The sequence below is a fragment of the Meleagris gallopavo genome, chromosome 15 (assembly GCF_000146605.3).
Source record: "Meleagris gallopavo isolate NT-WF06-2002-E0010 breed Aviagen turkey brand Nicholas breeding stock chromosome 15, Turkey_5.1, whole genome shotgun sequence".
In the NCBI taxonomy this organism is placed as follows: Eukaryota; Metazoa; Chordata; class Aves; order Galliformes; family Phasianidae; genus Meleagris; species Meleagris gallopavo.
In genome coordinates this window covers 10,667,573-10,694,922 of record NC_015025.2, presented here as the reverse complement: position 1 = coordinate 10,694,922, position 27,350 = coordinate 10,667,573, and the positions used below count along the sequence as shown (strand labels likewise).

Genomic DNA, 27,350 nt, shown 5'->3' with positions numbered 1-27,350 from the left:
TTAATATTGATTTGATTTTTAATATGGTGTAACTGAAAACACTCATTTCAAATGTAAACAACTAACATTTATTTGAAATGCAGGAACCGTCAGCTTCAATTTCAGCCAGTCAGATCCCCTGCTTCCACAGCATAAGGCAATTACAAGATGAAGCATATCCCAGATAGCTGCACGTGACAAAACAACGTTCTACAAAAAAAAAGCTAACTCTAACAGCATCCACACAGGACAAAGTATACATTTTTGTTTTTACCAGTACATGTATAGCCTATACAAAATATTAAATATCCTCAGCTGCTTAGCAGCTCACATCCACCCCACAGAAGGCGCGAATGTTTCAACTGCTGGTACAACAGAAAAACAAAATATAGCGTATAACCTCCCAAGCCATTTGGCATCTCTATTGTAAGCTAACATAATAAATGCTTCCTTCATGTCATTTCATCAATAATGCTACACATAGCTGCATCTTTGTCTAAAACCTGATCTCTCTTGCAGCCAGAACGTTCTCTCTGTTTCTCACTCTGTCCGATGCAGCTGTTGCCATCATCAGTGTCCATTGGTTCTGTTTTCACTCCCAGTCCTCCCTCTGAATGAGGAAGATCATCAGGCAAGGATGCCAGGCAGTTCTGAATCATCTCCACAACTCTCTCTAAATGCTTCTGAAATCGCTCTGCAGTTTCCAGACGCTGACGTTTCTGCACTTCCATCATGACTCTCAGGGTCTCCCTGGCTTGGTGGGGACGGTACTCATTTATAAGATGATGCACATGAACAAAAAGCAGTTTCAGGTCTTCCAGTTTCTCTTCTCGCTTTATACTCCCTGGACTCCTTATCAAGATATCCAAGAGATCCAAAAAGTTGACCAAGATAGACATGTTAAGTTTCCTTAATTCCTTTTTGTGATCAAACTGCATCGGATGCAGCCGTTCAATACCCTGGCTTTCCAAGGGTCGGATAATTAAGTCATCACACTGGAACTGATTACCAAACATCATGTAACTGTCTTTCACAGGCGGAGGCGGCTTCGGTGCCAGACCTTTACGTATGTTTTCATCGGTATATTCTTTTATATATTGCATTGGAGGTGGAGGAAGGGCACTCACTTGCTGAGGTTCACCCATTTTTGCAGAAGAAAATACCTAGCGAATACCAAAGAAACGTACATTAAATAACTTATATGACAACTCTGTAGCACGCAGAAAGCAGCGTACAGCTAGCTATGAGAAAACACACCAGACAGGAGATACTTCAGCGCGCACAAAACAGGAAACTCCCCAATAAATCCAAGTTAGCTTTCTACTGGAATACACAGCGCTTCCCAAACCGGAAATGCCAGTGAAGAGGCACAAGCAGAAAGGCCCGGCCCATCACCAAGGCCGGCCTCCGGGAAGGCCCAAAAGCCGCACGGTGGGGCTCGCCAGGCCGCTGCCGAAGAGAAACAAAGGCGGAGGCCGCGCTCGGCAGGAGCCCGGCGGCAGCTGGCCAAGAGCCGGCCCCGCACACGGGGCCCATAGAAGGCAGCACCTCACCTGCCCGCCCGCCGCGCTCCGCTACAACCGCCAACACCTGACTTCCGGCGAGCAGCTCTTCTTCCTCCTCCCTCCGATTGGCTCGCAGCTCAAGCAGGGTGACAGGCTTTGATTGGTTCTCCTCAACGCCAGTCAAGAGCTTGCTCCACTCACAGCCAGGGCTCATTCGGGAGGCGGAGCGGCGTGGGGTTCGCATCGCGGCGGGGCGTTGGGTAATGGCGCCCCCTTGCGACTGGGAGTGGCGCGGCGGGGCTCTCAGCCGGGATCTCAGCAGGGATCCCAGCACGGGTCCTCCGGCGGAGGCAGAGATGGGAGCGGCCGACCTCGCTTTTGTCGTTAGACTCCCTGCGAGACTTACTTCTGCATGTTTAGTGTTCAGTATTCCAACTGGAAAGCCAGGACTGCTTTCATAGAATCATAGAACATAGAACATCCCGAGTTGGAAGGGACTCATAAGAATCATCGAGTGCAGCTGCTGGCTCTGCACAGAACTACTTAAAAATCAGTCCGTATGTCTGAGAGCGTCATCCAGACTCTTCCTAAACTCTGACGGGCTCGGTGCCAGATCCTGAGGAGCCCGTCAGTGTGATCCCAATGCTTTAAGCACTGAATGATGCAGCGAATATACGTAGAGTTACCATGCAGCAGAGTTGGGTGTTATTCTGGTCATGAAATGAAAGCATTACCCTGGGAAGTGTTAGCATCCTTTCTATAGCTGAACACACCCAGCCTGGATGCATAAAGTCTGCAACAAACCTCTGGGACTTCTTGTTTTTCTTCCATTTTTGTTTCAGGCAAAGTTCAAGAGAAAAAAGAGAGGATTTATGTACTCCACATTGCCATGGGAATCTGGGTTGGCTGGCAGCACCTCTGCAGATGGCCACTGGTGTGGCAATGGGGCATTTGTGCTCTGATTTCTTTTTTCCTCAGCAGATGGCAGTAATATCCCTCATCCGGCAAGAGAACCCCTGTCTACGTGCCCTATCATGTGCAGAATTGCTATTTGGGATCATTTGGGGGGGAGGAAATGTTTTAATAATGAATACCTAAACAGTTAAATAATCCAAATAAAAAGAAAAAAAACAACACACAAGCACTCTACAGTTGAGGTAGCACTGAAAATGAGTGTAAGCCCCTGGCATCCAAAGAGACATTACAAGGATTGATTTGCTTTAGCATTGCTGAACAGTGTTTACACATTTAAAAACATATTGCTGATGACTTCAGTCATTAGCTTGTTTCTTAGTAAAATACCTGTTTGTTACTTGGTCTTTATTAATGGTTTATCCTTAATTTTTTTCTCTAATCACAAAGATTGATGCCATCAGTGTAGTTATAGTTTAGTATTTATCCACATGTATGTATGTACAGATATAGCCTGTCATATTTTCAAATATAGACTCAAGGATTTGTCTTTTTCATGTAACTAGGCCTCATTTCACTCACACTGTCCAAAGAAGGATATTCTTGCCATTCGTTAGTGGCCTACAATTTCGGTTTAGGGAAAAGTGACAACAAATGGATTTGAGTACAATCTGTATTTGTCAATAATCTATAGACTGCTGGATCTGATGCTTTTTGATAATGGAAGCAATATCTTCATATTTTCTGCCTTTGGTACCAATAATTCTATTTAAAGAGTGAAACAAAAGTCCTTACATGAAGGATCTTCTGGTGCCCCAAGATGTGAATTGACACAGTGTTCTCTTCAGAAACACATCCATAATGACTAAAATGGGACAGGCACTGAGTAGTATAAGCTTTGAACATACTGTTCAGCCTCAGGAGGTTGGGTATACAGAAAGCTCTTATTCTTTGTGTGTAAATAACCTAATGGTCAGCCATGTTGTGTAATGCAATGCAAAAAAAACATAATAGCTTGATGTGGTTTGGCCACATTGCTTTCAGTTTTCAGCATTTCAGCACTGTACCCATGAAAACCATCCCTTTGAAACATAAGTTATGCTAAGACATTTGTAAGAGCCACCTTTAAGAAAACTGGAGAGAACAAAAAGTTATTTGATTTCAAGATAAATATTATATTCTTTTTGTTTTGTTTTTCAATCAAGACACACAAAAAAGGTGAGGAATGATGTTTAAAAAATTGCTACTATTCACTACTTTCCTACCATGGTTATGCAACTCCATAGACTGAAGGGATCCTCTGCATGTAAAGTTTGACCTCGGACCCTGGTAGTCTCTCATGCCATGATTTTGCTGTTCAACATGAACCAGCTATTCAAACTCCTCATATTAAGAACGAGGTCCTTTGGAATCAAAAGGAAATTTAAGAGACCTTTAATTTTCATTCTTAAAATCCAAATGCATTATCCCATAACTTCTTTAATCAGTTTGTGATCTGGTCAGGTAAGAGGCCAACAATCTGGAGCAAAAAATCACAATCGGCCAGTTGTTTCTAAATATTACTTCAGTGCATACAAGTAATCGTTTTGAAGAAGAGAAAGAGCTCCAAGACGGAGATACAGACTTAACACACAGATATAAAAATATGAAACTGAGAACATGGTTTCTGATAATGGCAAGGGCATGGTTCCATGCTGCAACTAGACAGCTGCTGATTTGAAAAGAGGAGCTCTCATTCCTTCACCTTTCATCGGGTTCTGCTCTGCTTTCTTCTTTCGCTGCTCCTCCAGCCCCGACTTCTGGCTGTACAGCCTTTTCTTCTCACTACTTTGTAGGATCACTGGCAGGCGTTGGTTTGCAAAGCAAACTATTGCAACTCCAAACCCCACAGACAAGGAATTAAAAGCACCACCTCCAGAGAGGCATGAGAAAACCAATCTAGTGGGAGGCATTAACAAGTCTTTGGTTTTGTTGGACTTTCCAGACTTTCATTTCACATTCTTATACCAAGAGCTGAGCTCGATTATCAGCTGGCTTGCACTCTGTGAACTACGCAGTACAGCTCTAACTGCTGCGACTTCAAAAGGTAGAAGGTAGTAGGGAGCCAAGCACTTGTTTTTCACATGATCTCTGTGATCTTGAGTCATTTTCCCAGTTTGCACGTAGTGGCCAACAAATGAAAGAAGAAAAAGGGTTTTCATTTTCATTCTTGGTAGCATGACTGATTCTCAGAAGGCTCTTGGGTGATCCTTCCCAGCATATGGGGAGCTGCTAACATTTTCTCTGCAGTGGTTCCAAATGAGAGACTGAGAATGAAGGTGAGCGTCATGCATCGCACTCTCAAATTTGCTTTTTACTGCATTTCTGCTGTTGTCTAAAATAAGGTCACTGTCCAAGACAAGTCCACCACTGATAATACAGCTCAATTACTACAGCATCTGCAAATCATTGGAATGAACCCACCAGTTCTTTCACCAGTTCAGCAGATGGGGAGTCACTTAAACAATGTTCTCTGCCACAAAGACTGAAGATCTTAATTTATTGCTTTAGTTTCATTTATTTTAGTTTTATTCATAACTAATTTCAGGCAAATTGGCATGTTTCATTATCAGTCGTTCCCTTAATTCAGCAAGTGTGTACAACAATACACTGTTGTCATAGCTGAATTTTTAATTCAGGAGGTGTACAAGCACAGTAAATAAAAACCCTATTTTCACATAGCTCTGCTCTCTTCTATGATGGAACATTTTTCTGCAATTTTTGATTGTCACTGCAGTCTAAATAGTAGATAAATAAAATTTTGTGTGTTTTTTGGGGGTTTTTTTTGTTTGTTTGTTTGGATTTGTTGTTGTTGTTGTTGTTTTCCCTAAGAAGCCTGAAAGAGAATCCCAATATGAGACTGAGTTGCAGCTCCTTGCTTTGTTTAGGTTGTCTTGCATCTTACAGCCCGTTTAAGCAACAAGCTTAGGAACTTCCTTTTTTGATGACCGTTGAAGGCTTTGTTGCAGGATATACCACGGAGGAAGGGAAGAGAAAGGGAGCCTGTTGGGGGTGAAGGGGACTTACACTTGATGTCTCCATCTGCTGTGGTTAATTCCCATCTCCTGCTGTGGCTGTGGGAATTAATGAATTTGAAATGCAGTGCTATGCTGCATTTTCTTTCTTACTCCTCAGACCAAAATATCAGCTTCAGCCTAGTCGTACACTTACAAATGTAGGAGAGAACCTTAGTGTTTCCCCTCATATAAAAACTGGGACACACCATTCTTCAGTACACATGAGAGTGGAACTGCTCTTTGCTATACAATCTGTTACTACTGGTATCCGAGTAGATGAAAACCTCAGCACAGTCTGAACAGTTTTTTAGCCATGGAATAGATATCTCACTATTTGTTCATGGCTCAAAATCCAGGCATATTTTGTTGGAATCAGCCAGCACTCTTTCTTGTGCTCATAGTCTTAGTATTATTTCTGGAATCAGATCCCCTACCTGATTATTAAGCCAGACATTAATGTGGGGTCTTTACACAGTCAGAAGGCTGTGATGACTACCTATTCTAGCTTGTAAATGAAAATGTCTCCAAAACTGTGTCTGCATGGCATGGAGAAGTACTCCTTACCCAGCCATCAGCACTCTAGGTAGCTGCCTGCAGGCCATGCTGCCAGAACAAAATGCAGGATTTGAAGCATTGCAGATTTTCCAGCACTGTAAGTCATGCCTTTGTCTTCAGAAGCAAATAGTAAGGGACAGCAACCTTGACAGGCAGGCTAACAGAACGACTTACAGCAAATTTCCAGTTTGGATACGACCCAGCGCAACTATATTATCCCTTAAGAAAGAAGAAAAAGGGTTCTGTATTTTTGCCTAGGTGAGAACAACTGAGCAAAGGATTATTTTATACTTATATCACAAATCAAGTCCAATTCCTGTGCAAGTTCAGTAGTTTAAAATGTGTTCTCTATGTTCCTGGGAATATCAGTAAGCCTATGAGTGATTTGCTTCAGGCATTCAAATTGTGGATAATTCATCGTATCCTCCTAGCAGATGCTCAGAACAAGGCATCTACTTTCCTAGGGCTCACAAACAGTTCACAGAGGAATCCTACTCGAGTTCCAACAGAGCAGCTCCTTTGGTCACTGGGAGCAGTGTGAGCATATTCAAAGGTGCAGTTGTAAGACCAAGAAGAAAGCTGGATGCATCTGGCTCATAAAGATCAATTATTTCTATTCTATTTCTTGCCTTTTTTTTTCAGCAGTTTTCTGGTTTGTTCTGTGAGTCTACTGGAGACATCTTTGTTGGTGGAATAATGAACTGCCAAAGATGCAAACCAGCTGAGTAACTTAAACAGAGTTTCTCACACTCTCTAAAAAAGCTAAATAGGAAAATGGAATGAATTCTGGAAGCCTGGAAATTGAATAATAATCACTGTAATGAAAAGCTGGTGAAAAATAAGAGCTGGCACCCAGACAGAAAGCCTGACCTGAATATTACCTGGGAGGTAGAAGTATACAGGTTGTCTTCTGAGAGTGAAGATGTAGTTGCTGTTTTCTGGTCTTGTTTTTTTTTTTTTTACTAAACCAAAAACTGTCTATATTTAACTTCATAAATTTCTCTGCTGTCTTCAGGGCATAGGCACTGGTATCACAGCAGGATGTGCGGGTGGGGAGATTTCCACAGACTACAGTAATAAAAGTGTGAACTGCATAATCTGGGTAAATCCCCTAAGAAAAATCCAATCCCTAAAATAACATGTTTTAGAGCAGAAATCAAGCATTTTGCAGGAGGTAGCAAGGGATGGACAAAGATGATTAAAAGAAATCAAAAAGAGGTCACTGAAGCCACGGTTGATAAGAATAACTTCACAGAATCACAGAATAGTTTGGGCTGGAAGGGACCCTTAAGATCACCTACTTCTAACCCTCACTTGTAACATCAATTTGCCAAGCAGAGAAAATTTGATGCACATAGCAGATCAAACTTAAATCTGAAAAAATTAGCATTTTTCTCTTTTCTTGCATATGAATTAAACATGTGAAAGGATACATGTCAGCAGAATATATTAAAAAAACCTAAGCAGAGAAGATAACTAAAAAATTCATTAAGCTGTCTCCTCATCTTAAGGGATATATACTTACAATGGTTTTAAGATACTTTGGGCAGTTCTACTTAATTCCTATCCATTACGTATACAAAATTTCTGAGACATACAGTATTTTATGTTGCAAAAATCTTTGAACAAAAGGAGCATACCCATACAGTTGGTGTACTCCTGCACCAACTTACATCAGGTTCCAGCAATGAAGTACCAGTGTTAGCATGACGTTCTAACTGACCCTAGAGGCCTTTCAGGAAGCTGTCTGGTTTGCATCTTGAGTCTACAGACTTGTCTGCACTTCTTCCAGCTCTGAAACAATTTTGATTCTAGACAAGTAGGGTATTTCTACCTAACTATGCTTTTGCACCACTGTGGGAGGGTCTTGAAGCTCTTAAATGGCTGAGTCTTCGCTTAAAAAGAATTATGTCCTGCTAGTCATTAGGAGGATGACAACATTTGATTTACATCTACATTTTATGTATTGAAAGAAACAAAGAATTTCATTTAAAAAAGAAAAATTTCATTGTAAAATTGAACAATTTAAATTGTTCATTTAACAATCTTTGAAATTAAATACACTTCAAATACACATATGCAGGCTACTCACTCATAAATGTGTAATTAAACAGATACAGTTATTATGTACATTATTTTGTACATACATGTCAACCCAGTCTTAAAATCATTAAAGTACATTCTTATTCGGATTTTGGCATTGCTACACTTAAAGATATGCATGCTTACTATACGTGGGTTTGGGGACTGAACTGAAAAAGGAACAGGAAGGTGTAGATCTGTGGCGAGAGTGGATACAAAAGTACCCCAGCCCCTACATTCTTCCCCAGATCATCAGTGAAGAGTTGAAAAGACCACCAAGATCACCCAGTCCAACCATCAGCCCTTGCCTGTGACGACTCCAGATGGTTTTGCTCAGTGAGACATCAACTCTTTTCTTGAACATCTCCAGGGATGGTGACTCCTCCACCTCCATGGGCAGCCTGTTCCAAAACCTCACCGCTCTTTCAGAGAAGAAATTTCTCCTAATATCCAACTTGAATCTCCCCCTGGTGCAACTTAAGGCCATTAAATTTGCAAAACAAGCAGCAGCTCTCAGTGAAATCAACTACAGTAACATCCAAATCTGTTTATGTTTACTTGTTTCCTTCCTTTCAATTTACTGACCCATCCTCATCTGGAATTCACCATGGCTAATCTCACCTGCTGAATCCTGCAAATTCTGACACAACTACCAGATCCTCTATCTCTCCAGGGCAAAGTTAATGATTTTTTTCCTACAGCAATCTGTTTCTTTCTTCCTATATGTTCGTATCAAATCCACAACTTCTCTTCCACAGCTCAGCCTGTCCAGTTGATCTGCATAGAGCCAAATCTCATCTGGGCCTCGATTCTCTCTCTGTCCGACCTGCAGCACTGTGTGCCAGTTTCCCATCAGACCAACACATCGCATCACACCATGCTCACAGCGTATGAAACGCAATTGCCAAATCCTGCTATCTGAACATTTGATCAAATCACTCCCTCCTTCATACCCCTCTGTGATCTCGTTTCTTATCTCATGAAGAAATCAAGTTGCTTCCACTGCATTTAAAGAATTACTCCCCCCACTACTTGCCAGCCCCACTGAATCTCTTCTCCCTTCACATCCTCTTGCCCTCAGTACTGTTGCTCCCCTGAGGCCACCTTGTTGGCTTCTCACTTCTTTGCTGTCCTGGAGGCTTCACTTCTGCACAGCTTCAGAATCACAGCCTTGGCCTTCTATTTGTATCCACTGTTTTGAAAATACATGTAAATCTCCAACTGCAAACTCATGTAGCACAAGCTCTGAAGACTTTTCAGAAAGTCCTTGCTACACAGAAGTCAACAAGACTGGCAAAAATGAAGTCTTACAGTGTGCGAGGGCACTCTACAGTCCATGTTCTTCTTTATTAGTTATGAGAACGGATCTCTAAGCATAGTTCCAACAAGCAAATTCTCACAGATAAGGAAAAGGATGTGCACACAAAAGTAACCCTATCCTTTAGAGGTGCAAGCATGTAAATGAGATCTGCATGGCTGCTGTTTTATATAGAGTGCAATTTTAGAAAACTCACAGAAGGCTGTTTGGGTTTTTTGTTGTTTTTTTAATATACATTTGCATTGTTTCCTAGAAGAACTGGGAAATTGGGCCCTGGTATTAATCCTACTCTACAAATAGTTATGAAATCCCCTTTGGCAGCAGTGACATTTTTTTGGGAGATCACAGACTTGTGTCATCTTTCTTGTTCAACCAAAAGACTTCCTTGTAACTCAGTCACTACCAGGAAACAAAACCGCTTCATTAGATTTGTATGTGATGTTTCAACCTATGCTGTGAGACCACCAGGGAGGTAGAGGTGTGAACCAGGCAATAGCTACTGTTCCTCCCCATTTCTATTCTACGTACAGCATGGCCAGGAGCAAGTCAGATCAGTTTATCAGATGCTATATTTAATTGTATTTGTATGGTAAATATCATTTCTCAACTAGCATTTTAAAAGATCAGGAACTTCTGAGGATCTCTGGAATATTCTGCCTGAAGAAAGGCTCAATATAACATAAAATAGTAAGGAAGCAGTAGCCTACCTGCTTCGTTTTGGGTTTGACTGTTTCAGTTTGGTTTTTGGAATGACCAGAGAGGAATAACCAGAACATTATATTCAGAACTGCAGTTTCATGAGCTGCCCTATAAAATCTTAAATTAAACGGAGCCTGAAATTTGGATACTTATTCAGATTTTTTTCCCCCACACGTTAAATAGAGTATCATCTCTGAATTTTGCGAAGAGCTCTACAAACACATCCAATTTAGGAAGGTCCCTAATATGCCCTAATGTCACCAATGTCAAAAGTCACAGTAGTAAATGATTTAGACCAGAATAGTTTTCAAAAGTGCATAATTCATGAAAATACTTGTCTTGTAGATTCTTCACATACCACCCAATCTCACTACTCCAATGCTCAGTGAAATCAACACAATTATGCATCATTAACAAAAATAAATATACAGAAGATATTAAATATGGAAGGCCAGAAGAAAATGAATTGCGTTTCTTTTAAAACATATCAGTGCTGTTATACTGAGTGCATCAGGTGCACATTACTTTTTCCTTAGTAATTCTATATTTACTTTGGTGTAGAGTGACCTGAATGGTACCCTGAATTCTGAGGAAATCAGTTATGTTGGCTTTGATGTTTGTGCTTGTTTCACTGCTCATTACAGTGATCTCAAAGCATCCACAGACGGAACACTATGCCTGTTCTTCCTGGAATACTCAGCCACCAGACAGTGCACTTGAAGCAGTCAATAATCAGTGAATAGTAACCAATGATAATTGATTTTCAGTTATTTTAACCATTTGTTTTCAATTTAAATGTCTAATGACTACAAATATTAAGCAATTCTTGTACAAGTAAATCCTGGTTATCATTTTTCATTTAGCTTGCATGTTCAGTTGGCCTTTTGCCTTTGCTTGTGCAGTATGAAGTTTCACTTCACATGGAAAATTTACTTAAAACACTTTTTATGACATCTCTCAGACACAATGTAATGATTGTATAATCTGAATGGAAAGGCAATATTCCTTCAAAAAAGAAGTATGGATGCACGACCTACTTCTAAAAGGACCAGAGAGTCATTCATCCTATATATCCATGCTCAACGTGTGCATTTATAACTGTATTTACTAAAAGAGACAGATGCTTCATCATGTCACACCCTTCTAATTCATCCTTAATCATTGATTCACATTTACTGAATGTCCCTCAAGTGTTATTTTTTCCATAACATTTGCCCTAGAGTTTGCTTCAGCATGTACTCTTCGTTTTATGACTTCAGAGAGGATGTGGTTATGGTTTGGCAGAAAGGAAGCTTTGCTGTAGATGGAAAGATAAAGCTTAAAGCACCTACGCTGCCTTTTGAATACCTTTTTTTTTTTTTCTAAGAAAAAAGCAAAACTCTCAACTGTCTTCCTCCTTGTGTCTCTTTCTTGGACGAGTACTCAGCGTGTAGGGCAGGCATCTCATGTCCTGGGAGAGGACCATTCTTTGCCCAGTCATGAATAACTGTGTGCTCCTGGAAGAGCAGCTGATCAAAAAATCTCAGCAGAAGAGAAGAACTTCACCCTCCAACTTTAAAGTGCGCTTCTTTGTCTTAACCAAATCTAAGCTGGCTTACTATGAACATCGCCATGGGGTATGTCAGCCGTTTTTTCCTCTAATAATAGAATAATGAAGGGAAGGATGAACTCTTTCTTATATTTTAGTAACACTTCTGGTTTCTATTACAGCACCACTTGCTGAAAATTGTAGAGTGGTTACATGGGTTCTTCAGATCTTCTGGTCAGTGAGCATTTGGTGCAATTGGAAGAATAAGACTACGCTGTAACTTCATAGAAAGCGTCTAATTCTGTTGTAGGAACTTAGCACTGGCTGTTAAAATCACTGTCTGTAACAGCTACATGAGCCTGTTCCTGGCTGCTCACATGGGTATGGGAGAGACTTGTATGGCAGAGAGCGCACACATACTCTGGTTGCAGAGGTCTTCACTCTCATTCTTTCCCTTTAGAGCAACAGACTGATGGCTGGTGGGAGAGCAATCTTACATTTCAAGATAAATTCAGCTGCCATGCTTAACAGGCCTAGGTTTGAGTTAACTCCAAAAGGGATGTGATGACAAGATACATGCTCAGATTCGGCATTGTTTCCTCAGGTTTGCATTTCCCTGATTCGCTAAAAAAGAAGAAAGCGTGTGCTCTATTATGCTAAGTGTTCTAGTGAAGTGAGAATTATTTCCCTGTTGTTTAGCTGGATGTTTGCTGAGCCTCAGTATGGTTATATATAATATTGCTTGTTTTCCAACAGTCACATAACATGCTGTTAATCCATAAAGTTCAGGCACTGTTATGTGCACAGACCACTAATGGGGATCTTGTTGCCTTGCTATCCAGCATCAGCACCTTCAGACCATCTCATATCACTTAGACAAAGAAAATTAAGTTAAAACTGAACCCAACAAAAAGCAAAGTATAATGGACGCCAGCTTCAAAAGTTAACTAACATTCTTATTTTCAAGTAATTTCTCTCAAGAGTGCACAAGATACTTCTCTTGCTTTAATTTTATGAGTGTTTTTCTTATCTCTATTTGAATAAGAAAATGTTTATCGCTGACTAACGCATCTGTATTTGTATTGAGACTCTACTAGAATGCTACTCCAACTGTCTTTCAGTTGGCATTAAGATTTTAAGTTCTATTATAACTATTCTATTATCCTAGTTAAAATTTTCAAAAGCATTTCAAAAGTAATTCTATTGTAGGTACTTTGAGAAGTTTTCAGACCTAGTTTTCACTGGTGCTTGGTGAGTCTTGAAGGATTTGAGGAGGAATCGACATATATTTTGCAAAATATTTTGCAAACTAACACTAGCTGAGTGTTTGCATCTTTAGAGACTTAGATCAGTTGGAAAATCTGATTCAGAAACTTTCAGCTAGGCATAGATTTCATATGCTACATGATTGCCTTTGGAAATTTTGTCCCCAGGTCTTCCTAAAGGTCAATTAGGCAACTCGAGAACATCTTAAAATGCTGATGAAATAAACATATGGAAGATTTTAAAAGGCAAGCTGTTATATGACAAACGCAAAATCTGATTGCACACCAAGTGACAGCTGACATACCTTTGTGTATACGTGCGTGCCTATATACTGGCTGGGGGAAAACAGTTTTAAACTAAGAGAGAGGAGACTTAGGTTAGATATTAGGAAGAAAATCTTTCTTCATAGAGTAGAGAGGCCCTGACACTGCTGCCCAAAGAAGCTGCCAGTTCCCCAGTCCTGGTGACGTTCAAGGCCAGGTTGAATGGGGCCCTGGGCAGTCTGAGCTGGTGGGAGGTATCCCTGCCCAAGGGAGGGAGGTTAGAACTGGATGGTCTTTACCTAAAGACCTAAGCCATTCTGCAGTACTACGATTCTGTGAATGCATATATGTCATTACAGAGATAATTCTCCACAAAACACTGACTTTTTGCTGAAACAAATTGTCAAAAATCAGGTCATTACACGAATAGGACTTTGTATTGAATGCGTAGAAAAGACTTTGTCCTGTGATGTACTCCCATAAGCAACTCTCAGCCTTTTCAGCCAAAAGCTAGATCATCCTGGTCAGGTTTCCATGTGGTGAGCTCATGGCTGTTCTGGAGGCAAAGCTTAGGGCAGACTCTCCCAGCACCCTCTTGTCCATGCTAAGTACAGAGTGAAAGCCCCAGAGAGGATTTCACAGCCCATGAGGAGACAGTTACAATACTTGCCTGACACATGAATAATGTCCAGTCTGGTGAGCCAACCAGGACCAAGGAGCATGCAAGAAAATCAATGGCCTGCAGTGCTAACTCTCTAGCAGAGGTTTGGCTCTGCTCCACATAGAGTCTCCAATAATTGGTGGGAATAAGACAGGCTGTGGACTATTGGAAATCAGCAGTTTGCTTGTGACACCTTTGCTCTGGATATTCAGAAGGCAAAGCTTTATGGGTGCTAGCTTCTCTCTGCCTGCTTGCCATAGAGATGGAGAGTATCCTCAGGCATGCGTGCTGGAATGGATAGATGGGACCAGCTTCTGCCTGGGTTTTTCAAGTACATATTTTTTTTCCAGGGAAATCTCTGTGAATGTTTGCTGCCAGAGATTTCAAAGAGTTTCTTTAAGAACACCTTACTGTACCGGAAAGTTCAGTACTATACTGTATCCTCTATTATGTCATTGACAGCAGCCTATACATAAATTCAGATAAAACAATTAGCAAGTTACTAAACAATTTGAGAAATCCCAATGGTTTCAATGATGTGACTTAAAGTAAGGCATATCCTTACACGTTAAGCACAGTTACATGTTCCGTCTGTATTTAAAGGGTTTAAAAACCCGCCCCTTTCATTGGATTCAGACATTGTGAATATGAAAAGATGTATAATTTACTGTAGCAGTCCAAAGCAAAGAAATAACCAGGTCAGATTAAGAGGTAACAGAGACTATTTAGTAAATGATATCAAAAGCTGCCAAGACAGCCAACATAATAAAGGCAAATTTCTGTGATAGCTGTAATGGCATTTTCTGTCACAGCAGCACACAGCTAAACAGAAGGCACTGTTTTCCTCAGAGCCACGCATACAATCGCTGTTAATGTTAATGAAAGATATTTACATGTCTCATTAGGAGAACGAGCCCCCAATAACTGACAACAATAAGAAGCTGTGTTTTCTGGAATTCATTATCCGGAGCACAATGCAAGGCTGTCTTAACATAAAGCTAAGCCCTGATAACAGGCACATGTATTCAGCCCCCGTCTGCTAAAATACATCAGAAGTGCCTTTATTGCAACATGCAAATCAATTACATGGGCAAAAATTCTTTATTTCTGGGGACTGCTTTTATAGTTACTGAGCATGCAAGTGAGTGAGCACATAGGAGATATAATTTTAACTATTTCAGTGGGTTTGATCCTCACCAGAGGAACTTATAGCACACACATTTCTGTGATAGTCTCAGGGTCCCAGAGATACAGCGCGTGGACCAGAGCTGCTCCTCTTGGGGTAGCCTGGTAATGTGGAGAGTGCTGGGGCCTTACTGTACCAACAATGTAAAATCTGTCCCTGTGCCAGTTTTTCCACTTTGAAATCTTCTTAGTGCAGACACCGAGAAATATTTCAAAGCTGGTAAAGTTGCTTCCAACACCTGGGAAGTTCAGGCATGTGGTTATTTTTAAGGACTCAGTTTCCTCTTCCTTTATATCAGTACTGTTCTCCCAACACTGGTCAGATGCTCAAGAGGTCACGTAGCATGAGTCAGCCTTGTCCTGGGCTTTGTCATTCAAATCTTTGATATTCAGACATAAAGATGACACCTTCAGGGCACGCAGGAAATTTCTTTCTGTCTATCATTCCAGAACAAATGAATAAACCTGAAAAACCTTTCATCGGGATCCTAAAAATACTTTATCTGCTCCTGTTGCATTATCTATGCTTTGTGTTACTTGCAAGAGTCCAGCTACTCATGATAACACAATAATCTCTTTGCTTCTCACCCTGGAACTCCATTTTACCTTGATTACAGAGACCCTGATGTACCCATCTTGCCCTGGAAAGGCTTGTTTTTCCTCACTGAGACTAATGTAAACACAGTAGGAGTTTGCTTCTGAAGATCTTGGTTTTGGTGTTCCTTCTTGTTAATTACAATGGCTGTCCATACCATTTCTTACTGTTTAATGTAAGACAAGCTTTATGTATTCTGGATACCTCAGACGAAATTATAATCCTCATATTCAGTGAATTTAAAGATGTTTTTGAAGATAACTCCCCATAAAGGTATGAAGAATGATCTATGCACTGATACATAACTTATTGTGTATTTATTAACAAATCCTATTTGCTTGCCAGCATTTGCAATGCCAGCTGCCTTCCAATGCGTATCTCAAACTAATTTATTAATAATAAACATATCACTCACAAAGTAATCAGGCATGGCATCTACCTACATCACAACTGCTTTAATTATTACTTTACATTAAAAAAAATCAATATAACCTTAAATAAGAGAGACAAGGTGCAAACCCATGTAATAATTTGAAATCCTTTAGCATCTCTGTGAATATATCATGAATTTTTTTTTTAATACTCCTAATTGTATTACAGGAGTTAAGGAATGATTAAGTTAATGTTGTTTGCCACAATAATCCTAATTTCTATTGTAAAAATCACATTCACTGGAAAACTGACTGGGGGGACCCACCTTAATTTAGTCAGACTTTGTGCTCAGGGTAAGGCAGATGCCAACATTAGATCAATATTCAGAGCAGGACTGTATAGCCAACACTAAAACAAGTCAGCAATGGCTTTGGCTAGCCACTGCTTGAAACACAGAGGTAAAGTTTTCACAGCTTTGGTCTGGCACTTGTTCCAGAACATTTTACCAATTATTACTTTTAGATTTTTACAAAATTTGAGTCTATCAGAGTTCTCTTTCACACTTTCTTCTGCACTGTGATTCTGGGTGGGAATATTGTGCTTCTGCTTTAAGAAAATGCAATTTGTTCTAGGTCTGCTCTCTACATCCTCACTAATTCCACAAACATGTGATAGAATCTGATAAGGAAAAAAAAACCTACTTTTTTTTTAATAACTCATTTTATCTTCCAGAATTTTAAGTATTTTCTACTACCACTGTATTTGCAGACACTGTTCTGCTCCTACTAGGTCTTTCCTTAGGTATTTATTGCTCTTCAATATTCCAAGATTTTCTTATAAAATTAATTCTGAGCAATGTTCCCCCGGGAAATGTCAAGTACTCCCAACTTCCATAAATCATGAAGCTCTAATCTTTCTTTTAATAGACAACATTAGTTCTCTCTCTTCTTTCATCTTTAAAAAGGAATTCTTAATATGAATATGCTACGATGAGATTTTTAAATCTTTTATTAGACTTTTACTGTAGCCATTTTTGTTTCCAGTGCCAGCCTTTTCTTTATATCATAATCAGCATTGTAAGAATGTTGTTGCAATGCCTTCTTATTGCTTTATACCTTTTTACTCTTTCTGACCAAATTTCACCCTTTAAGAATTATAAATTTTTAATGAAAAACTGATGACATTTAGTAGATCTAATTTAGCTTCCTTCTATCATTGAACCCTTCATTCACTGCTATCCACTCCTCCCACTTTGCAAGTCAATATTAGTTTTGGTAAAATTCATGTAATACCTAGTAATTGATCCATATGTTTTTCTATAACGTAAAAGACTTATTTTTGTTATACTAAGAAGTTGGTTCGAAAACCAAGAATCTTTTTTTCTTTTCTGTTTCCTTAACAATGATATTGATTTTCTTCTCAAACCACTTGTGCCAATAGTAGGGACACACACCTTGATAATCACCTCAGACAGGACAGCAGTACGACTGCTGGAAGTGGCTTCGGCAGGTACTGAAATACAAATTTAGTGAAAACACTGGAGCCTTGCAAATGGGGGCCCAAGGAAAAATGATCTGATGTCCAAGCATGATTTTCTATCCAACCTTTGGTATTTGAACCTTAAATTCACATAGTCCATGAAAATGAGAACTTGTAGAAAGACTACAGTTTTAATCTCCCTCTGCATCTCTTCTAGATTTAGGCTCACATAATTCTGAAAGCCAGGCACCTTAGGAAACCTGGACTATGGGACAGCACAACAGCCAGCTCCTAACTGGCTGCAGGCCAGGTCTTCTGAGTTCTATTGACTTTTCTACCTGTTTTAAGAGGTTTTAAGATTTCCATGGTTTAAAATGATTTTATTGGAAATACCAATACCACAGTTAGCCTATAGGACTTAAGAACAGGAGGAGTAATTTCTCAGTAGTTGCTATTCCCAGGGAAACTGAAAATTTATCCAAGTAAAGTGAAAACAAACTGAGATTGTTTAGCATGAAGCAGACTTCGACTGTAAACTGTTCTACTACCTCTGTAAACAAGATTTGATGCTGAAATTAATTTTTGGGAATGACAATGAGTGATGAGCAAGCTGATAGCATGCAAACAATGTGTACTAACAGCACAATCATTAAGCAGCACCATGTCACTCACTAGCAGACAAAATATTTACTTACTTACATAGGAGCCAGCTGTGATTCAGCTTCCTCAGCAAGGTCTACGCCCAAGTCCTGCACTGTAGGTGAGGCTGCAAACACAGAGATCTTTGCAGGTTCCTAGAAGAAAAAAGAAAAGAAAAGAAGCAAAGCAGAAAGAAGATCCTGACTGCAGCTGCTAAAGTTACATGCAAGAGCAATCAGGCAATACAGACAAGCAAAGCAGACACAGCTCTCCTAGTCGCACTACTTAAATACATGGACATCTAAAGCACCAGATGCAGTTAATTTTGTCGTTAACACAATTCGATGCACTCTGTATCCAGGTTAAGCCCATCATTAGAAGACCTCCCTATCTTTAGATGTAAAAACAGCTGTGAAACAAGATTATTTTATTTTATTTTATTTTATTTTTTAATTAAAGTAGCAGGACAGAATAGTTGTGATAGATATATGCATTAAGCACCTACATTTAGGAACTGAAATATTAAATATAACAGAGTATCTTGTGTTATTACAGCATAACACAACAGTCAGAGATCTACAGAAAATCCCAGTACTACCAATTGCACCTCTTTCTGCTTTTCCTTTAGAGTACTTTGTATTGGCAGGCAATGCAAAATCCCTTACAACTTTCTTTTAACATCCAAATTGCCCAAATTAGTTTCCAAAATTCATTTTTAAATTGTTTAACTTCCCATAAAACTTCAGTCTATTGGTGTTCCTTGTAAGAATGAGGGCTCAAAATACTGAACAATGTCAGTGTTCAGCAAGATTTCTATAAATCCAGCAATCAACAGTTCTTTATATCCTAGTATATCCTAGCTGTTAATGATAAAAAGAACATATGCCCCAGTGTATAGATAAGGGATATGATAAGATAAGGGACAGAAATTAATTGTATCAGCACAGGTTTCAAGGAGGTTCAAGTTCAAGTACAAATCTTTTGGTCAGTGGAAAAATACTTTATAAGAGAATTGCTGTTAAGAATCCATCTAATTTCATGATATCTCATAAGTTCCTAGTTACTATTTTCTATGTTCTTCATTGCTCTTAGTGCCAACACGTGCCTATGAGAGAACGATACTGTAAGTTACTGAATAAACTGGATACTCTGCAACAGCATAGGCATAAACAAAATCTGAACATCTCAGCAAATCAAGAAATTATAGTGTAGAAGCTCAACAAGGCCTGAAGAGAATCAGAGTTGGAAAATAGTGATTTGTCACTAATTAAAAAAGGAGATGTTCACCAGCCTTCAACAAATTGAGTTCTCCATCCCTAGGAGATAAATCTTTCACAATGAATCTGCTTCACTTTGATGTAAATCTGCCTGCAAATAGACAGGCAGGTTCAATGAAGTGGTCTGTACACTGACCCACTTATTTCCTACTAGTGGTTGAACTGTAATGTTGCATCTTGCCCTGAAAACCATGTATTCCTATCCTCCATAAAATGTGTGGCTATGGTGAATATTTCTTACAGTTAAGAGCAGAGAAAACAGAGCAAGAAAGGCATACACATGTTTCTGTATTATTTCTAGAGCTTAATTTAAGCACGTGAGAATGTAAAAGCGTGATCTTTGATCACAACAGACCCATCAACCAAGTGGCCTGTCTCCAAGACTGGTCAGTATCAACTGCTCTGCGTAAAACTATGAAAGTAGCCTCAAATGTTTTACTGGAAGCTAAGAAAGCATATCTGAAATGAACTGACCATGCAAACTCAGACATTATTTTGCCTTTTTGAGGTGAGTCAGTCATGTGAGAGAAAGACTCTTCAACTTTAAATATTTCTTTTCAATCATTTTGAAATTTCAAAAAAAAAAAGTGCAACTTATTGTCAGCCAAAGAAGAGCAACACAGATGCAAGCTGAGCACTTGTATTCCCAACTTTTGGAAGGTTAATTGATTTTCATGAAAAACCTCTACAGAAAAGGTACACATTAAATTCTGCCTTCTTTCAAGCTCTGACTCAGGGCAGCTTCATTGCCTCATTGCCTCTGCTCCCAGAAAACAGTTTGTGCCCTTTCAACCCATTTTGACCTATCCATCTTCTGAGGTTTTAATCTTGCCTGTGTTTGGAGGACTGTATGTGCCATTAAAAACAATAATAATAATAATAAATATTGTTTTGTTTCACCACTACGTTTTCACAGAGTAGGAAATTCTTCTTACTCCAGGCTATTCACTGGGCAGAGAGATGGGGAGCTGGTGATAAGGCACTAGAAGACTGGGGCAAAGCAAAGACCCCTCATCTGCTTCATCACCAAGATGGTTAATTAAGAATGGTTCCTTCTATTCAAGCTGACAAATGAAAGCAGGGATGTAAATCAGCTCAGAGCCTTGCAAAGCTGGCACTGCAGAGAAGGCCATTAAATGCTTTTACTGATGGAAATGTTTCTGCGGTTTTGCTTGCGGAGGACTGGAATTTCCTACCTCTCTCCGCTGCAGCTATAAGCTTCCTTCCCCTTTCCACCTACTGAGGGAAAGTGTCCAGCTGCAGCTGGGCCTTCAGTGGGGAGCAGTGGGTGAGCACAGACCCATGGGCTGAGCTTGTGGTAGAGGAAGGTCTAATATACGTAGGGGCCCAGAGGTGCTGCAGGGAAACCTGCTCATTTCAGAGGTTCCTGGCCAGGCAGGGGGACAGCAGGCATAGCTGAGGTAGGGATGTGGCAGGCGATGGGGATGAAGTAGAGAGAAATGAGGAAAGGGGAGAGCAAACACTAGAGCTGTGGGAAGTGAGCACTGATCAGGAGTTTGGGGCCAAATGAACCCTAATTGCTTGCTTTTTTTCCTTACACCCCAAAAACAAAAGAGGCAAGTTCATATACAACTTTTGAGCTCTGTCAGCTTTGTGAAACACAGCACACTGCCCTTCTGCCTGCTCAAGGTTCTGCCTTCTCTCTCCTGAGCTCGTGGAGTGAAGCTTTGCTCACCCCATCTCTCCCTGCCATTTGGCCTCCCTCCCTTCCCTCTGCTCTTGCACTGCTTACAGCTTTTACTGCCAATTCCCTTTGATAAATAAGGTGGCATTTAGCAAAAGCTTTAAGCATCCACCAAGATTCGTGATTCTTTGGTTCAGCACATTTGATGAATCAGGACCACAAATAGCAACAGCAAAGCGTTAACCAGAAAGCAGCACATTCCTCAGACTGTACAGCCCCATATCTCACAGAATCGGAGACGTTTGTGAAGCAACGAGTACAGAACCGCAGCCAGGAAGCACACCCGTGCACTGCGCTGGGTTCACTGCTGACTGGTTGCCCTCCCATAGCCCAGCCCATGGCCCTGCTTCTTCCCATGTTTGTCTGACAAAGGCCTGACTGGAACCAGCAGGACATGAGCTGGTGGGAAAGGATTAGCGGGCCACTGATTGAGTTGCATGTGCTGGTTGTGTTGCAGTGCTGGGGGCTGTGTAGGCTGAGCACATGGTAAAACACAAGGTGGATCTTCCCCTAAATGAGCACTGTGAGAGTCCTCTTCTGTGCTATAGGGTAGGACTGTGCAGGTAGAAATTACTACAGAATAGTTCTAGTACGGAAATTCCCACCTATTTCTTCCAAAGTTAGTACTACTAGTATCTAAGGCAAATAGAAACCATTGTGATCATTTCTAAAACTGCTGGTGTTGTGAGGCAAGAGGAGGTGAAACACCAGAGTTGAACACCATACTGCACTGAGTTTGTGATGCACTCAGCTCCCTTTCAGTGCTGTTAGCTCCCCTTTCCCATATAGCAATAAGGCAGGACATACTGATCTGCACACACTGTGCTTTTCCTTTGGGACAGCAGTGTGCCTTGGTTATCTTTCCACACACATTACACAGCAAGACAACTGATGGTTTTTCTGACCAACCAACTAAAACATCTATTTAATTATACTCTGGGCAGACTGAAAACTACAAATGGAGATCACTCAGTATGTTTAGTCTAGCCCTTTTAGAAACAAGTCTCTGAGGTTTTGGAGACCATTTTTAAGAGGTCTTTTCTCTCCCCTCCCTTCCAAATGGCTCAGTTGCTTTGGTTAGATGAAAGCAGTCAGGCATCACAAAACCAGGGGTATGGTTAGTTCCTAAGCTTGCTGCTGGGTAATGCCTGGTTTGTGAATGGTAATTCCTATAGTTTGTGCTGCTTCAGGACTATAATTGCTTTCTGTCAGCAAAGTCCCATCTGTGGAGGACTTGCTAGGCAATACAGCAACTTGGCACACAGCCTGATGTGCTTTAACTTGAGGTGATGGGGGCTTTTTGCTGAAATTACACAACTAAAACAAGCTCAGGAGGTGAAGAGAGTTGCAGGACAACTGCGTAAAGCTCCTCAAGAAGGCTGAGCCCTGTCTTTCACTGGAGAATGGAAATGCGTCAACAAAATCCTCTCTGCGGCGAAAGAATAGAAGGTGCAACGGGCAGCATCAACTCTGAAAGCCTCATGTGTGGTTAAACCTTGGGTCTTCAAAATAATCAACTGAAAGAGAGCTCAGCATTAACAAAATTGAAGGGTTTTGTAGGAAATAAATGGCTTTGTGTCTCATGGCAGAGTGGAAGTCCCAGGGGCAGAACAAATGATAGAGGAGGTTGTGGAGAAGAGACAGAGGAAGCCAAATCTGGAAGAAAGAACTGAACAGACAAGAATGAAAGAAAATGCGGTGCAGGGAGGCTTTCTAAGATTTGGCAGTACTCTTGCTAGTCAATTGATTTTTAAATTTAGAACTGTCTTACAGCCTTGGGTTTATTGATTAAAAAAATCCCTTTCCACCCCACAGAGCTATATAGGCAAATGACAAATACAAGAGACAGAGTTGGCAGCATACCCAGAGGTGCTGGCTGAACTGCCAGCACATACAAGAGATATATACACCAACAAAGTCCAGCAAGAGAAATGTGAGACCACACTGTAATAACTTCCCTCTCTTTCCTCAGGTCCAGGTATATAAGGGCAAAGTATGAAGCAAAAATAATTTTTGCAGCGTTCTTTGGGTGGCAAATCTGAGCTGGGAGAATGTTAATGTTTCATCCCTACTGAAAATGAAACAAAATAGGAAACTGGTTTGTCTCTGAAGAGCAAACACATTTGTAGCAAATCCCTCAGAAGCGTGTACCAGATAGCAAGCATCTGATAGCTTCTGCTGGCATCTTCCTTGCCCATCTCTCCTGCTGGAACTGACTGCTACTATCTGGGAGCTACAGGCAGTGCTTCAGTGGGAAATAAGGCATGCTGAGGGCAGCTGGGTACGGGGTGTCCATTCTGTACTTACCCTCTCCTGACTGGCTATTCTGTTATCTAGCTATCTGGCATCTGATGAATAATCACACAGCAGAAGCTGACAGAAAAGTAGTTTTGTAGGCAAGTTTTTCAGCATATTATTTATTTTAAAATTTCCTGATATTTTCCTTAAGCTAAAAACCTAGAAAGACCAAAAACAGAGTGGTTTTTTTCTTAGAAAATACAGGCAGTAAAAATATTATATTTTAGATAAAATGCTTCGTTTTGAAAATCAAAGTACCCCAAAGTTTTCCTTTAACAAAGTATATTGTTTTATGGATTTTCTCTATGAAACAAGAGTGTTAACAAACCAAAAGTTTCATGAAAGTAGTTCTTTTTGGTTAAAAAGAGATCTACTTTTCTTGGAAGGAAAAGATAAAACCTGAATTTCAACCCAAAGTTTTGATTGGTTCTCTAAGAATCCATGTGCTGAGCTGAAATATATCTGTGTGCAGTTGTATATGTGCCACGTACATAGAGGTGACATATATGAGAATAATTCCTTGTACTTATACCTACTATATCATCTGGTTTGTCTCTATCAAAATTAGAAATCTCCTGTGGACATCTCAGTCTTGTCTCATTACGTACATAATCCACAATCACTAACCTTAACCAAGTGCTTCTATCTGTCTTTTAGAAAAAAAGACTTTGAAGGGTTCTGTGGAACTTTCCAGGATTAAATGTGTAGAAATTGTGAAAAGTGACATCATCATCCCCTGCCAATATAAATATCCTTTCCAGGTGAGTCTGTCTGTTGGATATACTGATAAGTAATACTACTTCTTTCTGTCTTTCACTAAAATTCTCCTGCACATTGAAATCCTTAATGAAGTCAGCACTGAGATGAATATTATCAAATGAAGAAAAAGCAGAGAGGTTTGAAGAGAACTGAGGACTCAAAGACTCAGTAATCAGAATTTTATCTCGTTGGTGACACTATTTTTCATGATAATTACGGCGTATGAATTTCCCCGAATACAGGACAGTCTGTTCACAGATGACTTGAAACAATCTGAGTGTTACAGCCTTGTCTATGGGCCTTTAGGAGCAACAGAAGACACTGTTTTATGCTACAAACAGCTGTTGATGAGCAGCCTGATGGGACAGCTCTTAGCCAGGGCTGGTTGGGATCTGCCTAGCTGGGAAAAGCTTGGTGGGGGAGCCTCAACTGCTCTTTCCTCCCTTCCCACATTACAATGCAGCTTTCCTGGGTAAGCAAGGATGGGAGAAGAAATGTTCAGATCTGCTAGTTCTGGGTCTGAATTTCCATCTACATCTCCAATTCTACAGAACAAAATAAAGTGCAGGTAGTGCCAGTACTGGTGAGGTGGTGGCAGAGGCTTTGTTGTTTTAGACAATGTTCTGCCAAGATCAGGGGAATTCTGCTTGTATTCCATCTGATTTTTTTCCCAGAGTCAATTCTGTGATATTTTGTGAAACGATACTGTCCATTTTGTCTGAAGCATCTCAACTGCACACGGCTGTAAACCTCCAGAGGAAGCACCACTGTCCCTTCATTGTCTCAGTGTGGCTCCTCTGGTAGGTCAGCCCCTTGCAGACTAGCTGAAGGGAAGATTTTGTGCAGTTGTGCATGCTCATGGCTATGTTTTCTGGAGATCTGCTTGCTATGCATTTCAAAATCCATCTTAAATTGTCAAAACATTCTACAGACACAACTGTAATATCAACAAGAGTGTCTTTAAATGAGTGGGAATTATTCCCCCTTGGTGTTTTTTTTTTAAACAGAGGTTATAATTTTTCTCTCTGTAGACTGCAAAGCAACTGAGTCACATAGCTGTCTGCGTGTGCCTGCAGGGGCATCAGGCCAAGAGATAGCAAATGCTTCCTGTCATTTAAACAGTTATTAATATTGCCTCATCTACACTGCTTTAAGCTTTGAAAAACAGATGCTGCCTTCTAGAAATTTCTGTTTAAAGATATCGGTTGAAGTTTTTTCGAAGTGTTTGCACATCAAAGAGACCAGGTCTCATTTGGATTTAAATTCTTGAGATAAATATTGGAAAAGAAACATAGATTATGTGTTACATCACATTTTAGGCCCAAATGTAGTCATCTGATTAAGATTCTGAGTCATTTTTGTTCCTGTGATTATTTCACTCTCTAGTCTGAAACTTCACGAATGTTCTGTATTTCTCTTCCATCATTTGTTCATCACTAAGGACAAGTTTATGAAACAAGCATCCTGACTGCTCGTTGCTCATCTGCTCTAATTTCTTATTTACCCACCATAATCCTAGTGAAAGCTAGCAAGTACTTTAGAGTGATAGTAGTACAGCGAATCCCCAGGGGATGGCTTGGAATTTATACTGACTAGAAAAGCTAAATTTGGCTCTTAGGTTTTAAGTGAAGGTGTCTTAAAAGAAACTTTTGAGAAACAGATGTCATTTCCCCGGAGGTGCTTCAGAAGAATAGGCTATAGCCAACATGTAGTGGTCTGGCTTCTGTGCAGATTGAATGCAGATCTCCATTGGTTTTACTGGCATTTCTTATCAACAAAAAAATTGATTTAAAAAAAAATACCCATCTAGAATTCTTTCTTGATCAAGTTTTGTACTCAGTTTTAGATAAGTAAAAGACACTGAGGTTATGGGATGCCTCTGAACAGGCCTTATGTACTCCACTTGTTCACAGCATCGTTTCGCATGGATTTACGTAGTTGACATGGGGGTTGCTGCCTGTTTCTTTCCAAGGTTCCACCATGCCCAGTACATCCAGGATTGTTTCTAATGGCTGGCTCCCATCTTTATTCCCCTCTCCAGATTGTCCATGATAACTACATCCTCTACGTGTTCGCACCCAACCGTGAGAGCCGGCAGAGATGGGTCTTTACACTGAAGGAAGGTAACAGAACCCCTAGGCCCACTTAACTGTTGAAGTTAGTTATTCCTGGTCATTCTTCTCAAAAGCTAAAATACTGAGAAAACATGCAAGAGGAGTTGATTTCTTACATCTAAACATGCAAAGTGGTCATTGGGAACGCAGCTATGGAAACAAATACATTTGCAAATGTTGTGGGTGTGTTTTCAAAAGCTTTGGAAAACTTGGACACGTAATCCAAGTTACAATATTTTCTGGTTAGAGTTCTCAGCGCTGATTAATAGCTACTTTGTTTAGATGACAACCTTCTTAGAGAATCATGATTATTAAGAAACATTTTTGTGGGTAGCTTTCATTTCCTGTTCACCTCTTGAATTGTTCTGTGGTTCATTACAATGATTCTGAAGTGAAGGTACAATAACTAACCGCTGCATGCAGAAGGAAGAGATTCTTTAGTTACATGAAAATTGCACCCTGATTCCCTCATAGCTTTCTCCTGCTTTGTAACGTGAGCTGCTGTTTAGTTCATTTTGAAAACTTTAAGCCTTTTTGAGTTATTATTAAGTTCACGCACTTAGTCTTACAATCAGTTATTCTCCTTCTAGGGTGTACCTGTTCTGAGTTTCTGCTTTACCATCTCCTCTAGTTCAGCATGTTGAGACAATCTGAGTGGTCAACAACAATTTTATTTGAATTGATCAAACAGAAACAGGCCAGGATAGTTTTTTTGTTTGTTTGTTTGTTTGTTTGTTTTGTCTTTTTAAGAAAATTATTATGGCAAATAGTTTCAAACCAAAGGACCTCTATTTGCTCATACAGAAGTTCACAGCTGGCATCTACATGTACAAAAATATTTAGAGCTGGTGAATCCCAACTGGTACAGCTCCTTCTGAACACCAAGCCAAAGCAGCAGAGTCTGTGTCCTATGTATATACGTACTGCAGAGAAGCAGTTTTCTATGAGAATCATCAGTACCTGGTGCACTAGGTTTTTTTCTGTTTTTGAAACCTTCTTTCTGTGGTTTTGGTGTTTAACAGTTTGAAGAGAGAAAAGGATGAGTCTGATAATATTCACATAGAATAATGATTTGAAAAAAAATAAGATTCTTTAGTGCAGAT

At 40.1% G+C, this 27,350-nt stretch overlaps 2 protein-coding genes across 4 annotated transcripts in view; one reads left to right on the top strand and one right to left on the bottom strand.

The window, feature by feature from the left end:
* Positions 1-1,636, bottom strand: MED7 (mediator complex subunit 7). 2 transcript variants are annotated; one of them, XM_003210365.4, is made up of 2 exons: positions 1,533-1,636; positions 1-1,142 (listed from the first exon to the last, which is right to left on the bottom strand). In XM_003210365.4, exon 2 carries the CDS (start codon positions 1,122-1,124, stop codon positions 432-434), a length of 693 nt encoding a protein of 230 aa, XP_003210413.1. In that variant the 5' UTR covers positions 1,125-1,142; positions 1,533-1,636; the 3' UTR covers positions 1-431. The 2 variants fall into 2 exon arrangements, with proteins under 2 accessions (XP_003210413.1, XP_010717329.1); XM_010719027.3 differs by lacking the exon at positions 1,533-1,636 and adding an exon at positions 1,237-1,504.
* A 9,857-nt stretch (positions 1,637-11,493) lies between these two features.
* ITK (IL2 inducible T cell kinase) overlaps positions 11,494-27,350 on the top strand; it is a 30,018-nt gene continuing 14,161 nt past the window's right edge. The window contains exons 1-4 of one of the 2 annotated variants that reach the window (XM_010719025.3): positions 11,494-11,722; positions 12,854-12,855; positions 24,032-24,135; positions 26,175-26,256. In XM_010719025.3, the coding sequence (XP_010717327.1) occupies positions 11,706-11,722; positions 12,854-12,855; positions 24,032-24,135; positions 26,175-26,256 (205 nt within the window). In that variant the 5' untranslated portion in view covers positions 11,494-11,705. Of the gene's footprint in view, positions 11,723-11,838; positions 11,840-12,853; positions 12,856-24,031; positions 24,136-26,174; positions 26,257-27,350 lie in introns of both variants that reach the window. The other variant, XM_010719026.3, reaches the window with a different exon arrangement.

Coding starts and splice junctions, on each gene's coding strand:
- MED7 (XM_003210365.4), bottom strand. CDS start 1,124: ATGGGTGAACCTCAGCAAGTGAGTGCCCTTCCTCCACCTCCAATGCAA.